Source organism: Salmo trutta, chromosome 37, assembly GCF_901001165.1.
Source record: "Salmo trutta chromosome 37, fSalTru1.1, whole genome shotgun sequence".
Classification (NCBI taxonomy): Eukaryota; Metazoa; Chordata; class Actinopteri; order Salmoniformes; family Salmonidae; genus Salmo; species Salmo trutta.
In genome coordinates this window covers 325,284-348,081 of record NC_042993.1, presented here as the reverse complement: position 1 = coordinate 348,081, position 22,798 = coordinate 325,284, and the positions used below count along the sequence as shown (strand labels likewise).

The 22,798-nt window shown below is 47.9% G+C and overlaps 2 protein-coding genes across 6 annotated transcripts; one reads left to right on the top strand and one right to left on the bottom strand.

Annotated features, from left to right (window-relative positions):
- Nucleotides 1-71: 71 nt before the first annotated feature.
- On the top strand, nt 72-12,388 carry LOC115177511 (nibrin). Of its 2 annotated transcripts, XM_029738347.1 has the most exons (17): nt 72-248; nt 699-820; nt 1,226-1,353; nt 1,439-1,598; nt 1,702-1,805; nt 2,028-2,145; nt 7,640-7,839; nt 8,093-8,193; nt 8,317-8,455; nt 8,540-8,748; nt 8,877-9,048; nt 9,155-9,767; nt 10,044-10,115; nt 10,190-10,333; nt 10,421-10,534; nt 10,739-10,788; nt 12,021-12,388. In XM_029738347.1, the coding sequence occupies exons 1-17, from the start codon at nt 218-220 to the stop codon at nt 12,049-12,051; spliced, it is 2,508 nt and encodes an 835-aa protein (XP_029594207.1). In that variant the 5' UTR covers nt 72-217; the 3' UTR covers nt 12,052-12,388. The 2 variants fall into 2 exon arrangements, with proteins under 2 accessions (XP_029594207.1, XP_029594208.1); XM_029738348.1 differs by lacking the exon at nt 10,044-10,115.
- LOC115177512 (oxidative stress-induced growth inhibitor 2-like) lies at nt 12,385-21,539 on the bottom strand. Of its 4 annotated transcripts, none has more exons than XM_029738350.1 (6): nt 21,007-21,539; nt 17,243-17,337; nt 16,942-17,078; nt 16,644-16,835; nt 16,227-16,321; nt 12,385-16,042 (listed from the first exon to the last, which is right to left on the bottom strand). In XM_029738350.1, exons 1-6 carry the CDS (start codon nt 21,081-21,083, stop codon nt 14,842-14,844), a joined length of 1,797 nt encoding a protein of 598 aa, XP_029594210.1. In that variant the 5' UTR covers nt 21,084-21,539; the 3' UTR covers nt 12,385-14,841. The 4 variants fall into 4 exon arrangements, with proteins under 4 accessions (XP_029594210.1, XP_029594209.1, XP_029594211.1 ...); XM_029738349.1 differs by having other exon boundaries at nt 17,243-17,573; nt 21,122-21,539; XM_029738351.1 differs by having other exon boundaries at nt 21,122-21,539.
- Between the last annotated feature and the right edge of the window lie 1,259 nt (nt 21,540-22,798).

Genomic DNA, 22,798 nt, shown 5'->3' with positions numbered 1-22,798 from the left:
TCAGTTGATAAGTAGCGGCATCATGTCAATACCCACAGTTGGGACTCTTATTTTGAAAGGAAGTTGATGTGGACTTTCGCGCTGACTGTACGCAACTCGGACTCGTGTGGCGCATTAGATATTTTGTTATTTGTAGATGTATACCTAGCTAGCGAGTTATTGACAGAGAAGAGTACACGTTCGGGGGTTCGTTCCATAGCTCGTAGTGTATTATAGCATGTGGACACTGAACCCTTTAGAATCCGGAGGTGACTATTGTTTTGCCCAGCTCTAGTTAGCTACAGTAACGTTTGCTGTTTAAGCCATAGCGGAAGACCAACCCACCAGCTAACAACATTAGCTAGCTACATTTGACAGCTCGTTCTAGATATTAGCTAGCTATGTTTCTCAGTGTATTTTGGAGTATCAGAATACGCGCTTAGAAGATGAGAATCAATCCTGTTACAGTAACTATTAAAAATTGTTTGGATAGCTAGCCATCTAATTAGCTAGCTAGTATTATTCCCACGCCACAATTCATCCAAGTTACACCTGGCTAGCAAGCTAACGTGCAGTACAACACTTGCAGTTCGTAATCTTCTAACACATGACATCTAACGCATAACATATGATGATTAAGCCCTTAATCATCCTCCAGTTGTTTTGAATAAGAACATTACTTTTGTCATTATTCCATCTCATGACATATCTTGTCCCAGGTGTCACCCACTACCTCCTGCCAGGTAAGGAGTATGTGGTGGGGCGTAAGAACTGTGAGGTCATCCTGCCCAATGACCAGTCCATCAGCCGGGCTCATGCTCACCTCACTGCTACAGATCAGGTGAGAGAGAGGGAGACAGGGATATTCTTTATTAGTAATAACTATATTTTTACTCACACACACAAACCCTACACACCCGCTTAACCAGATCACTACCCTACAACTCCTAAATACTTCACTGAAAAATATATAGGCTGAATGTGAGCAGGCCTACATTCTGTCCCTAGTCCATCAAATGCTGTCATTTCTCCCTTGCAGTAGGAGGTGCTATTGCACTGTTCACCATCCTTACTAGCCAACATGAATCTTGTCTTGTAGACAGAGCTGGGTTTTTTGCCTAAAGTTGTGCATGTGTTACATAAGGAGACACTTGTTTTTATGGATATCAAAATCCACGTCTTGTATTGTTTGGTTAAGAGTATTTCATAAAGTAGATGTAACCAACAGACTGTTGTTGTGTGCCAGGCCCTGACCCTGAAGGACAGTTCTAAGTATGGCACGTTTGTTAACGAGGAGCGTCTGTCAGGAGACACCCCTCGCAGCCTGACGGCAGGGGACAGAGTGACATTTGGAGTTTTTCACAGCAAATTCAGGTGTGCACCCACATTTATGCAATGATAAGAATTTTGATGGAAACAAATTAGAAATCTATATTTTGAAATGTCTCTCTCTCTCCAGTGTGAAGCAGGTAACTGTGGTGGTGTGCTCGTCCTGTGTTGATAATGAAGGGAAGGTCTCTCTGTCTCAGACCCTGCAGCTTCTGGGTGGCCGGCTGACCAACACCTGGACACAGGACTGCACTCACCTGGTCATGCCCACTGTTAAAGTCACGATCAAGGTCAGCACATGACCACAAACTGTGTGTGTGTGTGTGTGTGTGTGTGTGTGTGTGTGTGTGTGTGTTCATCTGTACATACAGAATGTACTCTCTCCCCATGCAGACTATCTGTGCGTTGCTGTGCTGTCGGCCCATAGTCAAGCAGGAGTTTTTCACGGAGCTCACCAAAGCCCTGCAACAGAAACAACCACCTCCAAAAGCTGAGAGGTACTAAGAGACACCACACACAAGGCTGCTGCTCACCTCCACAAACCGCACAATAATAGCTGCCATTTCATCCAGGCCTCATTTTATATACCTACAGTGCATTTCCACATTTTGTTATGTTACAGCCTTATTCTGAAATTTATGAAATTGTTTTTTTTAATTTGCCCAACTCTCTCACTATCCCTTCAACGTTATTGAAGGACTGTTTGTGGGTGTTAATAGTTTCTTCCCAGAAATAGACGAGCCCAGTCTGAATAAGGATGAGGTGGACCTGACAGAGAGGCCAGAACGTAAAGAACTTTTCACTGGCAAGACCTTCCTCTTCCTCAATGCCAAACAGGTACTGGCCTGCCTCTCTTGCTCACACTGCAAACAGGTACTGGCCTGCCTCTCTCGCTCACACACCAAACAGGTACTGGCCTGCCTCTCTCGTTCACACACCAAACAGGTACTGGCCTGCCTCTCTCGCTCACACTGCAAACAGGTACTGGCCTGCCTCTCTCGCTCACACACCAAACAGGTACTGGCCTGCCTCTCTCGCTCACACACCAAACAGGTACTGGCCTGCCTCTCTCGCTCACACACCAAACAGGTACTGGCCTGCCTCTCTCGCTCACACACCAAACAGGTACTGGCCTGCCTCTCTCGCTCACACACCAAACAGGTACTGGCCTGCCTCTCGTTCACACACCAAACAGGTACTGGCCTGCCTCTCTCGTTCACACACCAAACAGGTACTGGCCTGCCTCTCGTTCACACACCAAACAGGTACTGGCCTGCCTCTCTCGTTCACACACCAAACAGGTACTAGCCTGCCTCTCGCTCACACTGCAAACAAATCAACATTTCAAAGTCACATGCGCTGAATACAACAGGTGTAGACCTTACTGTGAAATGCTTACTTACAAGCTCTTAACCAACAATGCAGTTCAAGAAATAGAGTTATGAAATATTTACTCAATAAACTAATGTGAGAGAAAAAATTATGGGGGAAAAAAATTAACAGAAGAAAATTACATAACAATAACGAGGTACCGAATCAATGTGCGGGGGTACAGGTTAGTCGAGGTAATTTGTAAAATGACTATGCATAGATAGTAAACAGCGAGTAGCAGCAGTGTAAAAACAAAGGGGTGGGGGTCAATGTAAATAGTCTGGGTGGCCATTTGATTAATTGTTCAGCCGTCTTATGGCTCGGGGTTAGAAGCTGTTAAGGAGCCTTTTGGTCCTAGACTTGGCGCTCCGGTACCGCATGCCGTGCGGTGTTGTTGCCTGCAGAGCAGATGTGTTGTTGCCTACCCTTACAACCTGGGGGCGGCCTGTCAGGAAGTCCAGGATCCAGGGGGAGGTGTTTAGTCCCAGGGTCCTTAGCTTAGTGATGAGCTTTGTGGGCACTATGGTGTTGAACGCTGAGCTGTAGTCAATGAACAGCATTCTCACATAGGTGTTTCTTTTGTCCAGGTGGGAAAGGGCGGTGTGGAGTGAGATTGCGTCGTCTGTGGATCTGTTATGGTGGTATGCGAATTGGAGTGGGTCTAGGGTTTCCGGCATGATGGTGTTGATGTGAGCCATGACCAGCCTTTCAAAGCACTTCATGGCTACCAACATGAGTGCTACGGGGCTGTAATCAATTAGGGAGGTTACCTTCGCTTTCTTGGGCACAGGGACTATGGTGTTCTGCTTGAAACATGTAGGTATTACAGACTCGGTCAGTGAGAGGTTGAAAATGTCAGTGAAGTCACTTGCCAGTTGGTCCGTGCATGCTTTGAGTACAAGTCCTGGTAATCCCTCTGGCCCCGCGGCTTTGTGAATGTTGACCTGTTTAAAGGTCTTGCTCACATCGGCTACGGAGAGTTGTCCGGAACAGCTTGTGGTCTCATGCATGCTTCAGTGTTGCTGGCCTCGAAGCTAGCATAAAAGGCATTTAGCTCATCTGGTAGGCTCGCGGCTGGGTTTCCTTTTGTAGTCCGTAATATTTTTCAAGCCCTGCCACATCCGACGAGCATCTGAGCCGGTGTAGTAGAATTCAATCTTAGTCCTGTATTGACCCTTTTGCCTGTTTGATGGTTCATCTGAGGGCATAGCGGGATTTACATTTACATTTTTAGTAATTTAGCAGACGCTCTTATCCAGAGCGACTTACAGTAGTGAATGCATACATTTTATTTCATTTTTTTCTTTTTTTTTTCTGTGCTGGCCCCCCGTGGGAATCGAACCCACAACCCTGGCGTTGCAAACACCATGCCCTACCAACTGAGCTACAGGGAAGGCTTTCAAGGATAGGAAGCCCAATAGCCATCATCACTGTTACATCCTCAGAAAGCATGAGCTCCTGAGTTGGGAAAATCTTGTGCAATACACCGACGCATGTCTTGTATTCAATATCCTAAATGGCCTAGCTCCCCCTCCACTCAGTATTTTTGTTAAACAGAAAACCCAAACATATGGCAGCAGATCCACAAGGTCTGCCATGAAAGGTGACTGTATAGTTCCCTTAAGGAAAAGCACCTTTAGTCAATCTGCTTTCTCTGTGAGGGCTTCCCATGTCTGGAATACACTGCCATCAGACACACACAACTGCACCAACTGATCACACTTTCACAAACATGAAGACATGGCTAAAGGTCAATCAGATTTTTGAACATAATCCCTAGCTGTGTATTGCCGCTTTCCATGTTGTCTGTTGTCTTTAGCTTGTAAGGTGTGGAAACACTGTTGCTTTTATGGATTTTGTCTTGTTGCTTTTTGTGCTATGTCTTGCTTGTCCTATGTTGCTCTGCGTGTGCTCACTGCTCAATGATTGTCTGTATTGTAATTGTTTTTAAGAACCTGCCCAGGAACTGCGGTTGAAAATTAGCCGGCTGCCTAAAACCGTCACTTTTACTGAAACGTTGATTAATGTGCACTGTCCCTGTAAAAATAAAATCAACTCAAACTCAAGCCGCTCTCTCTCGCTCACTTCAAACAGGTACTGGCCTGTCTCACTCTCTCGCGCTCTCTCTCTCTCTCACTCCAAACAGGTACTGGCCTGCCTCTCACACTCCAAACAGGTACTGGCCTGCCTCTCACACTCCAAACAGGTACTGGCCTGCCTCTCACACTCCAAACAGGTACTGGCCTGCCTCTCGCACTCCAAACAGGTACTGGCCTGCCTCTCACACTCCAAACAGGTACTGGCCTGCCTCTCACACTCCAAACAGGTACTGGCCTGCCTCTCACACTCCAAACAGGTACTGGCCTGCCTCTCGCACTCCAAACAGGTACTGGCCTGCCTCTCACACTCCAAACAGGTACTGGCCTGCCTCTCACACTCCAAACAGGTACTGGCCTGCCTCTCTCACTCCAAACAGGTGCTGGCCTGCCTCTCTCACTCCAAACAGGTATTGGCCTGCCTCTCTCACGCCAAACAGGTACTGGCCTGCCTCTCTCACTCCAAACAGGTACTGGCCTGCCTCTCTCACTCCAAACAGGTGCTGGCCTGCCTCTCTCACTCCAAACAGGTACTGGCCTGCCTCTCGCACTCCAAACAGGTGCTGGCCTGCCTCTCTCACTCCAAACAGGTACTGGCCTGCCTCTCTCACTCCAAACAGGTACTGGCCTGCCTCTCTCACTCCAAACAGGTACTGGCCTGCCTCTCTCACTCCAAACAGGTACTGGCCTGCCGCTTTCTCTCTCTCTATGCATAGCCGTTATACAATCCAACATTACAGAACAGTGTTCACCTCACATGGCTCCCCAATGTGAGAGTCTGAATAAATCAATTAAGGGCCTCCATTAGTCTTTATGGCCTGTTTATTGCCTCCTCTTCTCATCAGCTAGGAGACCAGGTAATGATGTTAGGTGGTTGGTTATGTGTGGTCACTCAGTTATGTATTCGGGGAAATGGTTGTTAAAATCTGTGTGTTTATTTTATCTCTCAATACAGTCTCTGTCTCTCTTTTTCTGTCTCGCACTCTCTCCCTTTTTCTTTCTTACTGTCGCTCTCCCCCTCCCGTTCTGTCGCTCTGTCGCTCCCGCTCTCTCTCTCCCACCCGCTCCCCCTCCCGCTCTGTCTCTCTCCCCCGCCCGTTCTGTCGCTCTCCCGTTCTGTCGCTCCCTCTCCCGCTCTCTCTCTCCCACCCGCTCCCCCTCCCGCTCTGTCTCTCTCCCCCGCCCGTTCTGTCGCTCTCCCGTTCTGTCGCTCCCTCTCCCGCTCTCTCTCTCCCACCCGCTCCCCCTCCCGCTCTGTCTCTCTCCCCCGCCCGTTCTGTCGCTCTCCCGTTCTGTCGCTCCCCCTCCCGCTCTGTCTCTCTCCCCCGCCCGTTCTGTCGCTCTCCCGTTCTGTCGCTCCCTCTCCCGCTCTCTCTCTCCCACCCGCTCCCCCTCCCGCTCTGTCTCTCTCCCCCGCCCGTTCTGTCGCTCTCCCGTTCTGTCGCTCCCCCTCCCGCTCTGTCTCTCTCCCCCGCCCGTTCTGTCGCTCTCCCGTTCTGTCGCTCCCTCTCCCGCTCTGTCTCTCTCCCTCCTGCCTCCCGCTCTCTCTCTCCCTCCCGCTCTCTCTCTCCCTCCCGCTCTCTCTCTCCCTCCCGCTCTCTCTCTCCCTCCCGCTCTCTCTCTCCCTCCCGCTTTGTCTCTCTCCCCCTCCCTCTCTGTCTTTGTCTCTCTCTGTGTCTCTGTCTCTCTGAATCCAGGTGAAAGCTATGATTCCACTTCAATCAGTGTAGATGAAGGGGAGGAGACAGGTTAAAGAAGGATTTTTAAGCCTTGAGATAATTGAGACATGGATTGTGTATGTGTGCCATTCAGAGTGTGCTTGAGCAAGACAAAAGATAAGTGCCTTTGAACGGGGTATGGTAGTCAGTGCCAGGCGCACCGGTTTGAGTGTGTCAAGAACTGAGGCGCTGCTAGGTTTTTCATGCTCAACAATTTCCTTAGTATCAAGAATGGTCTACCACCCAAAGGAAATCTAGCCAACTTGACACAACTGTGGGAAGCATTGGAGTCAACATGGGCCAGCATCCCTGTCGAACGCTTTGGACACCTTTTAGAGTCCATGTCCTGACGGGGGTGAAACTCAATATTAGGAAGGTGTTCCTAGTGTTTGGTATACTTGATGTATATTATAATAAAATTATGAAGAATAATATAAAATGGTAGTAAATAATACAAATAAATAATAGAAATAACATCAATAAAATGGTAAGTCAATAGTGGAAATCAAAAAATATAATGAATATTAGGGACAATAAAAGTTCAAACATGAAAAAAAAAAGGATTTTTATTTAACGAGGCAAGTCATTTAGGAGCAAATTCTTATTTACAATGACGGCCAAACCCAGACGATGCTGGGACAATTGTGCGCCGCCCTATGGGACTCCCAATCAGGCCAGATGTGATACAGCCTGGATTCGAACCAGGGACTGTAGTGATGCCTCTTGCAATGAGATGCTGTGCCTTAGAACGCTGCGCCACTCAGGAGGCCAAAATGAACACGCTACCATTATTACTACTAAAATGAATGCCACCACCACTATTATTAACACTAATACTACAACTATCCCTACTACTACCACCATGACCACTAGTAGCACTTCTACCTCTAATATCTCTACTACTACCATTACCACTAGTAGCACTTCTACCTCTAATATCTCTACCGACTACCTACTATAACTAACTTATAACTGTCATCACCATTACATCACAACTACCATCATCATTACTACTACCACCACCACTATCCCTACCATCATTAAACTACTATCGTTACCGTCACCCCTACTACCCGTACCGCTACTTTTTAGAATAATAATCACAATAATAATAATAATACATCTCTCTCACTCACTTCTCCCCAGCAAAAGCGTCTGAGTTTGGCAGTGAGTTGTGGAGGTGGGAGGAGCCAGCTCTTGGAGGAGGGGTCTGTCCCTGTGTCACTCCTTGAATCTCCATTGAGCTGTGTGATCTGCATGACAACGGGGAACTCCCAAGCACTACTGCCCCCCTCCACTAAGAACACTAAGAAGTGGGCAGACTCTGTGGGGAGGATTCTACAGAGGTACACATATTGCAGTATCATAAAGACAGAGTGCAGTTTGAGTGTGTTCCATACCTAAAAAAAGGGAGATTTTTTTTGGGGGGGGGGGGTTGAACTACACTAACAATTGAGACATTCCCAAAGCTTTTGAGACTTGAGGCTTTTCCTATGTCAATTCACTGTTATGGTGTTACGCTTCTTCTCTGCAGCTCTGAAATGAGACTAACTGATTGTGTCAGCACAGTCTATATTTACCATCTCTCACGCTCTCCAGGAAAGGTCTTCGATTCATCACAGAGTCTGAGATCGGATTGGCTGCCATCTATGTCAGCTGTGACAAGTACTGCAATCCCTCCAATCAGATGGCTGACTCAGGTGGGTGGGGCTCTCATACAGTGAATCATAGTCTGTTTATTTGGAGTTCCTGTTTTTATAATGATATGGACTTATATAGTGGAGTCAACACTTGTATCGTTAATGTGTTTTTCCCCTGGTCAGAATCCATGAGAATGAAACCCACCATTCCTGGCGCCACGCTATCCCAGAATGCACCAGTGGATGAGACAGTAATGCCAGCGGCGTCTCAGAACATCACAGCCTATGCTGTAAACACAGAGCCGTCACAGGGCATCAGTGGGTAAGACGCACACAACCTGAGCTCCAAACTCACAGTTCTATTTGAGTGCATCAGGCTGATCTGTGTTGTCTTATCCCCGAGTAGGTTTGACGTGGCTGGGGTGAGCGCAGTTGGAGAGACCCCTGAGAGGGACCAGAGCCGGACCACCTCTCATCTTAACCGACCCAAACCCTCAGGCCGAGAGCTGGCCGGGACCTGCACAGTGGCAGAGACTATGATGTCATCATTCAGTGCCTCAGACAGCGCTGGTGGTGGCGGCTCGGACAGAAAAAAGGGAGAGCTACAACATCCAGGTAGAATAGTTTCTAATGACTTAGGCAGAGTGGGTGGGTGTCAGAGTTACAGTAGGAAAGTTCTGGCATGGGCCATATAAACTGAAAACACGGGTCTGCTAAATGACATTGTATTATCATGATATTAGGTGGAGGGAAAGGTGATGCCATCACCAGATTCCTGGCCACAGCCCCTCGGACCAACGTGCAGACGATGTCCCCACAGAAGCACTCCTCCCAGAAACAACAGGTCTTGCAGAAAGGTTCCCCCCAGAAACAGTCTGCCCTCACTAATTTCTTCCAGCCTGTCGGCAAGAAAAGGCAAGTGCAGCTCTCTGGAGATATCCATACAATTCCACACAGTGGCTTATCAATCTTGAGTTAATGGTGATATTATATACAGACACCAATATTTTCTCTCTCTCAGACCTCGGGAAGGCGAGGAGTCCCCTACTGTCCCATCAGAGGCCAAGCTCTCCAGGAGGGAAGAAGACAAGGAGAAGACGAAGAGGACAGTACCACAGCACTCAGAGACCTCCAACCCCCCACACACCCCCACAGGCAGGTCCCAGGGCCAACACAGCTCAGGTGCACATCTGTTTCCAGGTCAGACTGAGGCTCTGTCAGAGGGGTTCTCCAACCCTGCCCAGCAGGGGCTCCAATCCAGGAAGAGGAAGGAGATGGAGGAGGAGACTAAAGGGGGTGGGGCTTCAGAGATAGAGATGGACGAACTGGAGTCCATCATGTCTGAGGACATGGACGAATCGGATGAGCCCATGTCAGCCAGTCAAGGCCAGCGGTTGAAGCTGACGGAACAGAGTTCAACCAATCAAGGCCAGAGGTCTCAACTGACAGACAAGAGCTCAACCAATAAACGGCTCCTAGAAACAGTGGAACTTACCTCTGCCAATAAGAAACAGCGGGTTTATCCAGTGGAACCAATCGCAGCCAATCATAGGTCAGGCTTGGAGTCAGCCAGCAGACGACAGCGAGCGGAGCCTGTAGCTGGGGTCAAAGGCGAAGAGGTGTCTTTTATTGAGGTGAGAGGAGCTGTCATTGTGTGTTTGTTATCATGTGTTTCTATCAGGGCTGGGGTCAATTCCAATTGAAGCCACTTGATTCAGGAAGTGATTTTAATTTCAAATGTAAAAACTGATAGCTTCTACTTCTCAGTTTCATTGAAAATATCTGCCATTTTTAAAATCACTGAATTGTAATTTCAGTTTACTTCCTGAATTGACTGCCTTCCCCAGCCCTGGTTTCTATGAGGTGACTATTATTATGAACTATCCTCCATCTTCTGTCCCCCCCCCAAGTCAAAACCAGTTAATGGTGCGACCCCTGGTCATCTGGAAGAGCCAGAGACTGATGTCAAACAGGAAGCCTCAGTAAGTCCTGTCTGGAGTAGGGGCCAGTGGGGAAGAGTTAGGTCTGTCAGTAACTGGTCTGTGTTGTGATGTAGGGTTTAGGGGGTGAGAATCTCCCCAGCAGACTTATAGTGGTGGAGTTCAAATCCCTCACCGTGGCAACACCGGCAAGACCTAAACCACGCCCCATGAAGACGCACGGCAATGTCAACAGGAAGGACTTTAAACGCTTCTGCAAGGTAGACCCCAGAATGCACCTCACCACAACACAGGGTCATGGGACTCTGTTAGCTTAGAGTCTCTGTTTCTGTGTGTGTGTGTTTCAGGTCCCAGTTCCCGGTGCCCAGGGTTTGCCCAACATCATCGGAGGGTCAGACCTGTTGGCCCACAACCGAGGCAAGAACTCTGAGCTGGAGGAGTGGCTGAGAGACGCAGCAGAGGTACACAGTCCTACTTCAGCTGCTGTTTACTACAATACTTACTGTCTGTTTAGCAACCCCTGAGACACACAAACACTCCTAGAAGAGAAGTACATGGTATTTACCATGAAATGGTAGTAACAGGGGATGGAGGGGCTGAGGCTGGGTAGAGAGGAGATGGAGGTTTGTGTGTCTGTGAGTCAAAGCCCTGTGTCTGTATTTCAGGATGAGCGTCAGAACAAGAAAGAGGAGACTTTGGGAGATGACCTTTTCAGGTACGAGGACAAGGCTTGTCAGGCTGCAAACACCAAAACAATCAAACCAATTTGGGTCACATTATTTCAGGTGGAGGGCACCTACAGTACAATGTAAACCAAGCTGTGGCCCGGGCTATGGTTTGGAAGAGGTTTGGAGCCAGGCTGGGAATGAATGGATGAATGTGGAGTGATGTTGATTATGTTGAACCCTCCAGCCCCCAAGGTAGAAAAGTCAACCACTCCGTCTGCAGTCTGCAGTGGAGCAGAAGGGTTGGAGCACCCAGCTTACACAAACATCACATTCCCAGGGGGCATTGCTCCATGTTCAAGGACGTCACTACCAGACACAAGACAACAGCGCCCTACAGGCTGACGCACACACAGCTTCCTGCACACAGGATGACTGGGACTAGAGGCTGTCTGCTAAGCTCTTCACTACTCCACACTCATTCATTCATCTATTCATTCCCTTAACCCCAATTCAGAAACACAAGACAACATTGACCGCCCAGAAACATAGCCTTGGTTGTAGCTGTAATCCAACCAGCATGGCTGATCTCAGGTTTTGATTCCAGCTAAACTATGATTCACATTCAATAGAGCTGTATTCTCCCTCAAGGAGAAATTAGCTGGTCCCCTGCATACATACAATACACGTCAACACCATTTTTGGAATCGCCTGTCAAATAGTCATCTGAAAAGGACCGTTTAGACCAAGACCCACAGAACAGAGAGAAACATTCCGGGTGGATCTTCGTTTGGGACGGTTTTGGCGTGTTGTCACTGACCAATCAGCGCCCAGTGATTCCTGTGTCACACCTGGTTGTCTGGGTTATGCTGGTGATGTATGCACACGCTAAGGCTGCTGCATTTTCCCTGGCTAAGCAGAAAAGGGTGTGTGCGTGCCTGCCTGGAGCGAGGCTGTGCTGTTTGATCATTGAGTCATGATGCCCACTCAGTCATGCATGGCCAGCGGACAGAGGACTACTAAGAAAACAAGCCGCAGTTTTATGTTTTTGGGTCTGGCCCGAACCCGTCTCCCAGACTTAGTTTATTGGGAGGATGTTTGGTTTGGGTTCTTCAAACACGGCCAGAGGTTTACAGCGCTGGCTTAATTTGGGCTATTTTTAATATTTGTCCAAAATGCATCCAGGATTGATCTAGCAGGAATGTTAAAAGCCTGAGTGTTTAGGTGGGATGTCTGGATGGCCCTGCCCTGATTTAACGTGTGTGTGTGTGTGTGTGTCTAGGTACAACCCCAAACCCACCAAGAAAAGATGAGAGCACCTGGCTGCAAAATGTGAAGCCCTGCAGACAAATGTTCATCTTAAGACACAGAAAGGGATGTCAACACCCCAGGGAATGTTTTGCGCTTCTAGAATTCTCAGTTTGATAGAACTGCCATCTCTGCTCCACTAATAATGTTCATGAATGTATCTTTGAGTGAACTCTTGATCATTGTACTCAAAATGACCAGAGGGGCCTGTCAATGACAAATGTTTAAACTGTTTTTGTCAGTGATGTATAACTTTCTTTGTACTGTACGCTAATTATATACCTTGATTTAGTCACTGATGGCGAGCAATGTAAACAAATAAATAGGTGTTACTTTTATTCATTTCAAGATTTTTATTTGTCCATAATAAAAAATACGGTATACAAAACATATTAAAAACTCATTTGAGTTGTACAAGAGAGGAGTCCAACTCTACCACGCACAAAGCAGCTTGTCTGTCTGTTGTGAACAGGAGAAGACCGTGGGATATATGTTGTAAGACAGTAGTAGAAAACCCTGGTTAGACCCCAGGGGTTGGGAACCTGCTGTTTCCTTTTCTTATTAATCAACCCCTAGTTAACCCTTCTCATCAAGGCACCTACTGTGTAGATTGGACATGTAGGTGTAATTAGCCATAAGCTGATGGCCTATCTGGGGCCAAGGTTGAGTGACGACCACCACCTTACAATTACACCTATCCACTGATTCATCTTTTCTGATCTGGATGTAGTGCCTAAGGGCTTGTTAGTTTGGAATACAGCATATTGACCAGGAACTGTCCATACATTTTCAGTTTGCTGATCTTGTCAACAATCTATATTTTATCCCAATTCCACAATTTGTTTCGTTTTTTCTTTTCTGCAAGCAGCTTCAGTCGTGAGGATGACTGCACGCGGAAATAAACTGCATATGGATACACACATTCTAAAGGCGACTGACTGATTCAATAAATGAATAAAACGCTACCCTCAGTCCTCACAGCTTTACATACAGTAACAGGTATTTGGCACAACAGACACGAGGCGTATGATGGCTGTGTGAAAGTGACATGGTGTGAGAAATGTCACAGAGAATATTATACGGACCTGGAATCAGCAACAGGCATAATATTTACTCCATAATGGCAACCAGAAAATGTGCATTTAACATAGTCATGATGACTTCAATAGGCGATAGTCAACTGATAAATACAATGGACTAGCAGTTTTGTATTTAGACTGGTGGACGTCAATGAATGCACCTACAGTTTGCGTTTATCCAATGTACACTTATCAGGAGTCGTCGACTAGTAGTATTTTATAGACCCCTTTCTGTGTTTGTTAACATTACTGCAAATTGGTGGCAGCAAAAAAAGCCTATATTTAGATGTTACTTATGAGTGCATTTCACACTACTTTTGGATTATAATTGGATTTTAAGGCTCGTATGAATGTCCTGCTTAATATGTTTGTGTTATCCCAAATCAACTGCATTATACTTGAAAAACACTTCAACTTCAACCAGTAAAATGGATATTTGGCTAGCTTTTGCTACAGCCTATGTCAATGAGCATTAGCATTCTAGCTAACAACTGCTGCATCCAAAATAGTTTTTTCCAAGATCACAACCAAATATAATCTTAGCGACTGTTCCAGCTAGAATCAAAACATCACGGTAAGCGTATGAGACCCCCAAAAAGTTATTTTGTTAGGAGTAATATCGTAAATCTCGGCTATGTTGAATGGACGCAGATGGCGACGGCTTTCTTACTGCAGCCAAGAGTCACGCGCATCTGCATGACTTCAGTGTCTAAAAAACAGTATTTGGCATTTTGTTATGGTCTAACATCAATAGAGAACTCTTATGCCCCATTGGTTGAAATCAGGCTGACATGTACAGTAAGTTAGCAATGAGTTATCTGATCCAGAATACATTCAGGTCAGGTGTGTGAGTGGAAGGGTTTGCATAGGAAAAGCGCTAAGAGGAGCGCTCCAACCATAGTGAGTTAGTTCAACTTAGTCTGATTTGGATGGTGATGGGGTTTTGATTAATCTGTTATTCATCCGTTACTTCAACGTTCCCATTACATCCTGGTCTGCCAGATACTGCTGGGGTCTGTAGCTTGGTACTGATGAGAAACTCAGAATTGAGATGATGGCAGAAACACTTTAGCAGCTATGGGCCTATCTCTACAAAGTTCAATTTCCTTGAAGCTTTAAAGGGGAGTTGTAGTGGTTCACAGTCCATTGCATGGTGAAGGCCATCAGAGAAATACTAGAACAATTGTTTAAAGTAGATGAGAAATCAGAAAATGCACTTGCATGAAAGACAAGGTGAGCAAATAACAAAAATTCAAGACATTACAAAATGTCACAAATATTACTTAAAAAAACATTGTCACACTGCAGATTGGATTTCTGGAGAGAGGACATTAAACCCTGTGACAGCTTCCCAACAGAAACCAGAACAGTGGAGCCGTAACAGGTGGTGGGCTGAACCTGGTCATGTACTGTAACTCTAGCCTGCCTCCACTTCCATTGTTTTCAGTTCTCTCAGAAGTGGTAAGAAAGCTTCAGAGTTAAAATAGGTATGTCCACTGCAAACAATAAAATATTAAAAAACGTACTGTTGGGCTTTGCCCTTTTAACTCAGAACTCCATTGGTAATAGTAGCTATTTTTACTAAGATGAACCCCCTCCTCTTCCTCTCCTCTCTTTCTCCACCTCCTTCCTCCCTTCGCTTAAATAAAGATGCCTCTTCCTCCTCTCTCCCTTCCAACTCATTCACCACCTCGTTCCTCTCCATCCACACTTCACCTAGATAAACTCCCCTCCTCCGACTCCTCCCCCTTCTGCGATCAGCTTGCCTTTCTTCTTCAGTCTCTTGAGCAGGCAGGAGGCAATGCCTAGAGCACCGCCCTTTAGGAAGCGAACAAAGTTGTCTCCCACCAGCGGGCCCATGGCGAACAGTCCTGGGTCCTTGGTGCACTCGAAGGTGTAGGGGTGCACATCCACAGGGTTCTGCTTGCAGGAGATGGGTTTGGTGGGGTCCAGTCCCAGGTACTGGCCCTGGCCCTTGAGGAAGAACAGGTTGGGGTGGGTGCCGATCAACACCAGAGCCATGGAGATCTTAAAGGCCTTGAGGGAGTTGCTCCCCTGTAGGACACACTTCATGTCTGACTGGAAGGACACCACGCAGTGCTCTGGGAAGCTGGTGTAGTCAGGGAACAGAACGGGACCACCACTGGCGGCCATGTTAGTTGTGGTGGGTTGGGGCTTGGAGCACATCTTGGAGCAGACTGAGGCGGCCATGCTGGGAAGGCCATTGGTAGTGGAGGTGGCAGCCATGTTTGGTGTTGCATGGGTCTGGGAGTGCATCATGTGGTAGACCTTGTGGTATTCTGGGTAGAGGGTCTTGGGTAGCTGTTTAAAGATGAGGCCTGGGTCGTCTACGTGTTTGCGGAACGCATGCAGCACGGAAATGTTGTTGTTACAAGCGCACAAAACCGCATCTGCCGCGCTTAACCCCGCCCCCACGATCAGCACCGGATCAGAGTTTGGCCCAAGCTTCTTCCGGCTCACAGCCAATCCCAGGGCAGAGATGCTGTGGAACACGAAGGGAAGCTCCTCCCCCTCCACACCCAGCTGAGCTGGCGAATCAGACGCGCCCGTGGCCAGAACTACATTCTCTGAAAACAGGCAGAAAGGAACGTGGGTGTCGCCCTGCACCCGCTGGTACCCCCTCACCTCCCACAGGCCCCCACCTCCCCCTTCGTCTACACCCTCACCCTCCCTCCCCTCGTACACCCCCTTTCCCCTCTCGTACACCCCCTTTCCCCCCTCCCCCAACACTCCATGACCATTCTCTAGACCCTCCCCCTCCTGTCCACGGAAAAGTTTCTGCACAGAGGTCACGTAGGTGTTGTCAACAAAGTTCTGCTTCAGGCCCATCAGCTTGACGTAGTTACGGTAGTAAGACGAGATCTCCTCTGGAGTGGCCCGGTCGTTGGTCACGCCCCTGGGGGGGAGAGGGGGGAGAGAGCACTCGTTGTCAAACACAAGATCCTTTAGTAAACTCTGTTAAAGTATTAAGGAGATTTAAGCTGTCTCATTGTTTTGAATCTATTTAACTTCATTGCAGCCTCTATCTATCTCTCTCCATCCCTCCCTCCTTCCCTCTCTGCATTTGCCATTGTCAGTACCTGCATTTGCCATTGTTAGTCAGGTCTCGGTAGTTGATCCCTGGCAGTTCCATCCAGATGCCCAGACTGATGGTCAGCATGGAGCCCTCCATCACCTAGAAGAGAGAGAGAAAAGAAAGAGGATTGGAGGTGAGGATTTTAAGAACGAAGTTTAAGTTTAGTATTGGAACATAGGGATGAGGAGATTTGGGGGTTGATGTTTAGGGGTGAAGTCTTTCCAGGTTTCCCAGGCATAGCTCTGCCCAGCACCATGGGTGAGGTGTAGGGGTAAATTAATGGGGAAAGGAGGGTATAAGCTGTTTAGGAATAACTCACGTGCCAGGCCCCTCCAGGCGTAGCCCTGCCCAACACCATGGGGGAGGTGTAGGGGTAAATTAATGGGGAAAGGAGGGTATAAGCTGTTTAGGAATAACTCACGTGCCAGGCCCCTCCAGGCGTAGCCCTGCCCAGCACCAGGTGAGGGAGGTGCTGCTGCTTGTCTCGTCTCCACTGTAGCACAGGGGGAAACTCGTAGCCAAAATCAGCATTGGGGTGCAGCAGGGTGTCAAACAGCACCGCTACAGGGTTTCCTGACCGCCCCTCCAGACCTTCACTCAGATACTCCAGATCCTGCATAGAGAGACCAGACTTTATCATGTTTCAATGATTATGTGTTTGTCAACTGTGATCTGTGTGTGTGCTGTATGTGTGTTTAATGCAATGCTTTGATGTTCACCTGTTCAGTGATGGGCAGGTGTCTGGTCTCCTGTAACTTCCTGTACAGAACAGGGTTTGGGTGAACAGCTGAAGGGTCCAGGTAGGGCTTGTAGCCACTCAGCAGGTAGGACAGGCAGATACCTGATGGCCCGTTACCTACACAGACATACAGAGGAGAGAATCAAATGTTTGCAATGTCAGAGGTTACCTGTGAATGATGACGGCGGGCGAGGTGGGATGGCGAAGGGGTGCTAGCCTCTCCGGGCAGAGTTAAAGGTTAGGGTTAGATGTTAGCGGTCAGAGGTTAGGGCTAAACATACCTATGATGACCACAGGCAGTGTGGGGGGATGCTCTCGAGGCACAGTGGTCTCTTCCAGAAGAGGCATGGCTGTAGCCAGGGCCAGAGCCGGCACACTGAGAGAGAGAAAGAGAGAGAGAGAGAGAGAGAGAGAGAGAGAGAGAGAGAGAGAAAAGGGGTCACCATGGTGACAGGATGGATGGATACTCGTAAACAAAGTGAAGATGGTTGGTGGTTGCAGACAGTCTTTCATTCTCTCACCGGTTAAGTGAGTCAGGTACAGTAGAGTGAGTCTGGGACTGCCAAATCATACAGAGAATAATGTCTGCTTGGCCAACAGTAGAGCAGTTGTCTGTTAGAGTGTGTTAGAGTTAGAGCCTTTTAGCTGAGAGAGAGGGTTGTGGTCTGTGAAATTACTGTAGTTGTCACTTCTCAGTCTGCATCTCAGTCTGGTGTGACAGGTTCAAACCGGACTGGATCGGCCGTCGATGGTTGTTGTTTTATGTGAGCGTAGATCCCATCCCTCGGTCTGTCTCTATCGGCGCTCAGCTGACTCTCCAGCACACACACACATGGAATAAAACAACTCTATTCATCCTGCTATTGTGTCCGTCTCTCTCTCTCTGTTTCTTTCTCTGTCTGTCTCTCTCTCTCTCTGTACACATACACACACACAGTCATGACCCCCCTCATATACACACACACATCAGGACCACAACACCCCTCCCTCCCTCCCTCCCACCCCACACCACCCCTCCCCTGCCACCCCGCCGCGCCCCCTGCATCGTACACACAGCCCGTGGCTAGACGAACCTCCTCTTCCCAAACAAAAGACAGTATGCATCAAATCTATGGAGGCTCAGGTCTGTTGTGCCACGGTGCCATTGTGTGTGTGTGTATGCGTGTTTATGTTATGTGGCGGTGCCATTGTGTGCCCGGCGGGGTGGAAATCCCCCCTGATCACTCCCAGCAGGCTCTAATCCTGCCAGGCCTGTTTATATATTTACAGCCCTTTTCACCGGTGGTGCAGTGGGAATGTAGACCTGGCACGCTGACAGACTAGACAAGAGGGGCGCGCCTCCCTACCCCCATCCCCGTACACACCCATCCAAACATCTCCCTCTCTAACCCTGCCTCATGCACACACCATCCAATCCCCGTACACACCCACCCAAACATCTCCCCTCTAACCCTGCCTCATGCACACACCTCCTCCCGGTTCCCCTGCTTCCCACCACCTGCCACAGGTCATCCACACCCTCTCCCCTCCCACCTCCCTTCTGACATACACCCACCAAGCCTCCCATCTTCCCTCTGAAATGCACCCACCATCCCTCTGAAATGCACCCATCTCCCTTCCCACCTCCCTTATGACATGCACCCCCCCCACCATCCCTCCCCCCCCCTCTGACATGCACCCACCATCCCTCTGAAATGCACCCATCTCCCTTCCCACCTCCCCCCTCTGACATGCACCCACCCACCATCCCTTCCCACCCCCCCACCATCCCTCTCACCTCCTCTCTGACATGCACCCACCATCCCTCCCTCACTCCCCCCTCTGACATGCACCCACCATCCCTCCCACCTCCTCTCTGACATGCACCCACCATCCCTCCCTCCCCCCTCTGACATGCACCCACCATCCCTCCCTCCCTCCCCCCTCTGACATGCACCCACCATCCCTCCCACCTCTCCTCTGACATGCACCCACCATCCCTCCCTCCCCCCTCTGACATGCACCCACCATCCCTCCCTCCCCCCTCTGACATGCACCCACCATCCCTCCCACCTCCCCTCTGACATGCACCCACCATCCCTCCCTCCCCCCTCTGACATGCACCCACCATCCCTCCCACCTCCCCTCTGACAAGCACGCACTCCCCTCCCGCATCTCCCCCTTTCCACCTCCCACTCCCCTGCCCAGCCCTGGGTGAGAGAGCACTGCAGGCTGTTTTTCACCCAGTGCTGCGGTGTTGGGAGTTACCCTTTTCAGTAAAAGTGGCAGGATTCCATACACTGGCCGTGCTCTGTTTGGGCGGGAGTACCAGAGAAAGTTATGGAGGGAGCAGGCAGTGGGTAATGTAGAGCCGTGCCCCCTGTTTGGCAGGCTAAATCTGGCATTTCCACACCACTGACCAATTTAACACTGTCACCCACATTCAGCCAGCTTACTCACATGGAGGGGGGGGATATATACTCAAAACTTGTAGAACTTCTACCTGGGTTACTGTAAAGCACTTTGTGACATTTTTTGTTGTTGTTAAAAGCACTATATATATATATAAAACATTTAAAAAACGGATTAATACATTGATTTGTTATGCCGTGACTTGAATGGGTTAGGTTCAGTGCCAGGGTTGGGGTCAATTCCCTACCAATTTAACAAGCCAGGGGACACTTGTTACATCAAATAAACAATTTTGTTACTCTCAGGGCAAAACTCACTCAGTATCTGCACCTGTACAAAGTCTGTACCTTTTAAGTTTAAACAAGAATAAAGAATAAAATGTTAAACAGGAAGAAAAACTTTACATATTTTCATGACTTTTATTAGCTGTTAAAAATAACAAGAGCAAAATTTGTACAGGTGCCACGAACTTTGTACTGTGTCGGAATATCAATGGTGTGATATTCAATAGTCTATCATTACCTTCGGCTGTTCTCTCTCTCAGCATCTGCACAGTTCTTCCAGTAAATGTGTTTTTTGTTAAGTTTGCTGTGTAAATTGTTCAAAGTAGTCTATTTGCATAGAGTTCTATGATTTGTTAAACTTTGAAATCAATACTTTTTGTTTGGCATACATTTTAAAGTGAAAAATCTGAGTCAAAGCATCATTCCGTTACTGTGGAGATGCCCAGCTTTAGTAATCCCTGCATATAAAAGTGCTGATATAAAGCTAGCTGCATAAGGCTGGCATTCTGAGCTGGAATGTTTGAAATAAATAGGCCTAATAGGTATTTTATCTGTTTTAGCTGTAATTGTGTTTTATGTTCTTGTACTCTAAAGCCTCGTTTACACCATGCACTAACGTGAGTTTGGGGATCTGATCAATATGATCCAATCACTATCTGATTGTGGTTTGTTTTGTTTACAGATTGTATTAAAATGTGTCTCTTATCCATCCACTGTGTCCGCATTGTAGCCAGATTAGCTGTTATTTGACAGATAATCTGGCCAGACAGATAATAATAATATTTATTTATTTAAAGACATTTACTGATTACATAAATCAATGGTGCTGCTACCTGACAATGAGTTTAGAGGCAGGTATATTGATGATTTAAATGGTTTGGCTTGTGTGCCTGACTACCTCCGAAGGTGGTCAGGAAGATCGGATCACAATCGGATCACAATGTGGCTGTTAATCGTCTATACCCGTCTACAAATGTGGGCACAATCAGAATGAGGACAAAGTGTGCATGTTAGCACCAGGTATAAACAGGGCTTAATTCAACCCTCCATTTGGCTAACTATGCCTATACCACAATAAGAATTTAGCAAATTTGTCATATTTCTGAGACAAAAATGTATGATTGTTACTGTAATCAATGTTACATTCTCTACAAATAGGCTTGTGGATTGCACAATTACCGCCCATCACAGGACTTGCCTAGTCTGAAAGGCACTGCGATTTTGGCCCGGTACACAATCTATACAGCATCCTATATTAGGCTGCTATAGGGTATGCTACTCAGTCTCTCCCCTCCGTGATCTTGAGAGTGATTCCATCGTACGCGGGCGCACATGCGAATAGCGACAATTTCATCATCCTTGTAGGGTACCTCCTATAATTTAGGTCAGACACTCCCGGCCATCCTCTAGCTCTCCGCATCCCTCCAAGAGAAAGCAGCAACACCATCCCTCAGCTCTGAGGCGGCAGCTCTGTAGGCTACTTACCTCGGTACGATGTATCTCTATATCTCCCAATCGCTCCTCTGTACGGCCAACGGCCGCCGCTCTCGCTGTATATATGCAGTCGCCGGTGGGAGGCTCTATCGAGCTCATGAGATGACACACATACCACCTCCCTCACTCACTCTCACTTTCGCTCTCTCTCTGCCGTGAACAGACACTGTCTGATGAGATGTGTTTTAACCATTAATGAGAGCATCCAATCCCGAATATGCTACTAATGTCACCCGATACTTGCATCTATCCACCTCAAGGACAGATGTCCTTATTTCAGGAGAGAGAAACCGGTTTCTGTGTTTGACCAAAGACTATGGATATACTGACAAGATACACGTCTCTCCGCCCTACAATTGGAGTCGTTGTCCACAAAGCGGCACCGCGGTCTGTCTAGCTCCCGCCTATCCTTCTTCTTCTTCTATGGTATTATGACGGTCCGCAAACAAGCGTTAGAGGTGCATGCCGCCACCTACTGTAGAGTGTTAAGGGTGGAAAAATAGCCATTGTACAAAATAAAAAGACATCATACAAAATTGTCCTACTTAAATTAGTACACTCGTAAGAACTTAAGCATTACGAAACTTACATTCGATCAAATAAACCTTACGTAGCAAATTAGCTATTAATTTAGATGACAAAATCTGACACTCTCATTGACCGCCATACAAAAACGTATTGCTTTGTCGGCGAAACAATGAAAAATCGCCAGCTGGTGCGTGTGACAGATTTTCCGCCGAGTTGGGCATCTCTCTTCCTCTTCCTCTCTGGCTTGACTTCAGCGTCACATCGAAACTCGTTCAGTCGCGCTGCACCGGTAGGGCAGGTATAGGGCGCGAGCACAGATTCGTAGTCTCGGCAAAGAGCGCGCGCTCAGACCATCGCGCGGCTACTTCTGGTCCAAGAACCTGACGAGGAAACCAAGATTGATCAATTTGATGACGCTATATTGTAGTTAACGTCCATATTGGAACGCGGCAGGAAATCCATATATGGGCCCAGACACCCATATTGGGGCGGCAGGTAGCCTAGTGGTTAGAGCGTTGGGACTAGTAACCGAAAGGTTGCAATATCGAATCCCCAAGCTGACAAGGTAACAATCTGTCGTTCTGCCCCTGAACAAGGCAGTTAACCCACTGTTCCTAGGCTGTAATTGAAAATAAGAATTTGTTCTTAACTGATTTGCCTAGTTAAATAAAGATAAAATTAATTGGAACCCGCGGGCTACTAGCAAGGAACTCCTTAAATGGTCATAGACCACGCTAATTTGCTCACCTACGTCCAATCTTCATTAGCTACAAGTCAGCCTCAATCTCAATAATCAACCACCCTCATAGTATATAAACGGCATCCTTCACGCCTTTGTACATCTGTCTTACAAACAGTCTGTACGGCAAGTGCATCCTATAGGCACCCTGCGCTAAGGCGGGCCAGATCAACCCTGGTCCATGACCGGCTACGCTCAGGGGTTAGCGCCGCCAGCAGGCTCAGCACAACCTTGACTCCTCAGGCTTCTTGCACAATGGCAGCAGCCAGCTCAACCTCTGTTCACAACCGGGAGGTGCCAGCACAACCATGGCCTACGGCTGGAGGCTGGCCCTGCCAACAGGCTCAGCACAACCACTTGTTCATGAATGGAGGCTGACCCAGCCTGGAGGACAGCTACCA

Coding starts and splice junctions, on each gene's coding strand:
- LOC115177511 (XM_029738347.1), top strand. CDS start 218: ATGTGGACACTGAACCCTTTAGAATCCGGAG. Junction 8,456..8,539: donor CCGTCACAGGGCATCAGTGG/GTAAGACGCACA, acceptor ATCCCCGAGTAG/GTTTGACGTGGCTGGGGTGA. Junction 8,749..8,876: donor GGGAGAGCTACAACATCCAG/GTAGAATAGTTT, acceptor TCATGATATTAG/GTGGAGGGAAAGGTGATGCC.
- LOC115177512 (XM_029738349.1), bottom strand. CDS start 17,474: ATGAAAGACTGTCTGCAACCACCAACCATCTTCACTTTGTTTACGAGT. Junction 16,836..16,941: donor ACCTGCCCATCACTGAACAG/GTGAACATCAAA, acceptor CTCTCTATGCAG/GATCTGGAGTATCTGAGTGA. Junction 16,322..16,643: donor CGCCTGGAGGGGCCTGGCAC/GTGAGTTATTCC, acceptor TCTCTCTTCTAG/GTGATGGAGGGCTCCATGCT.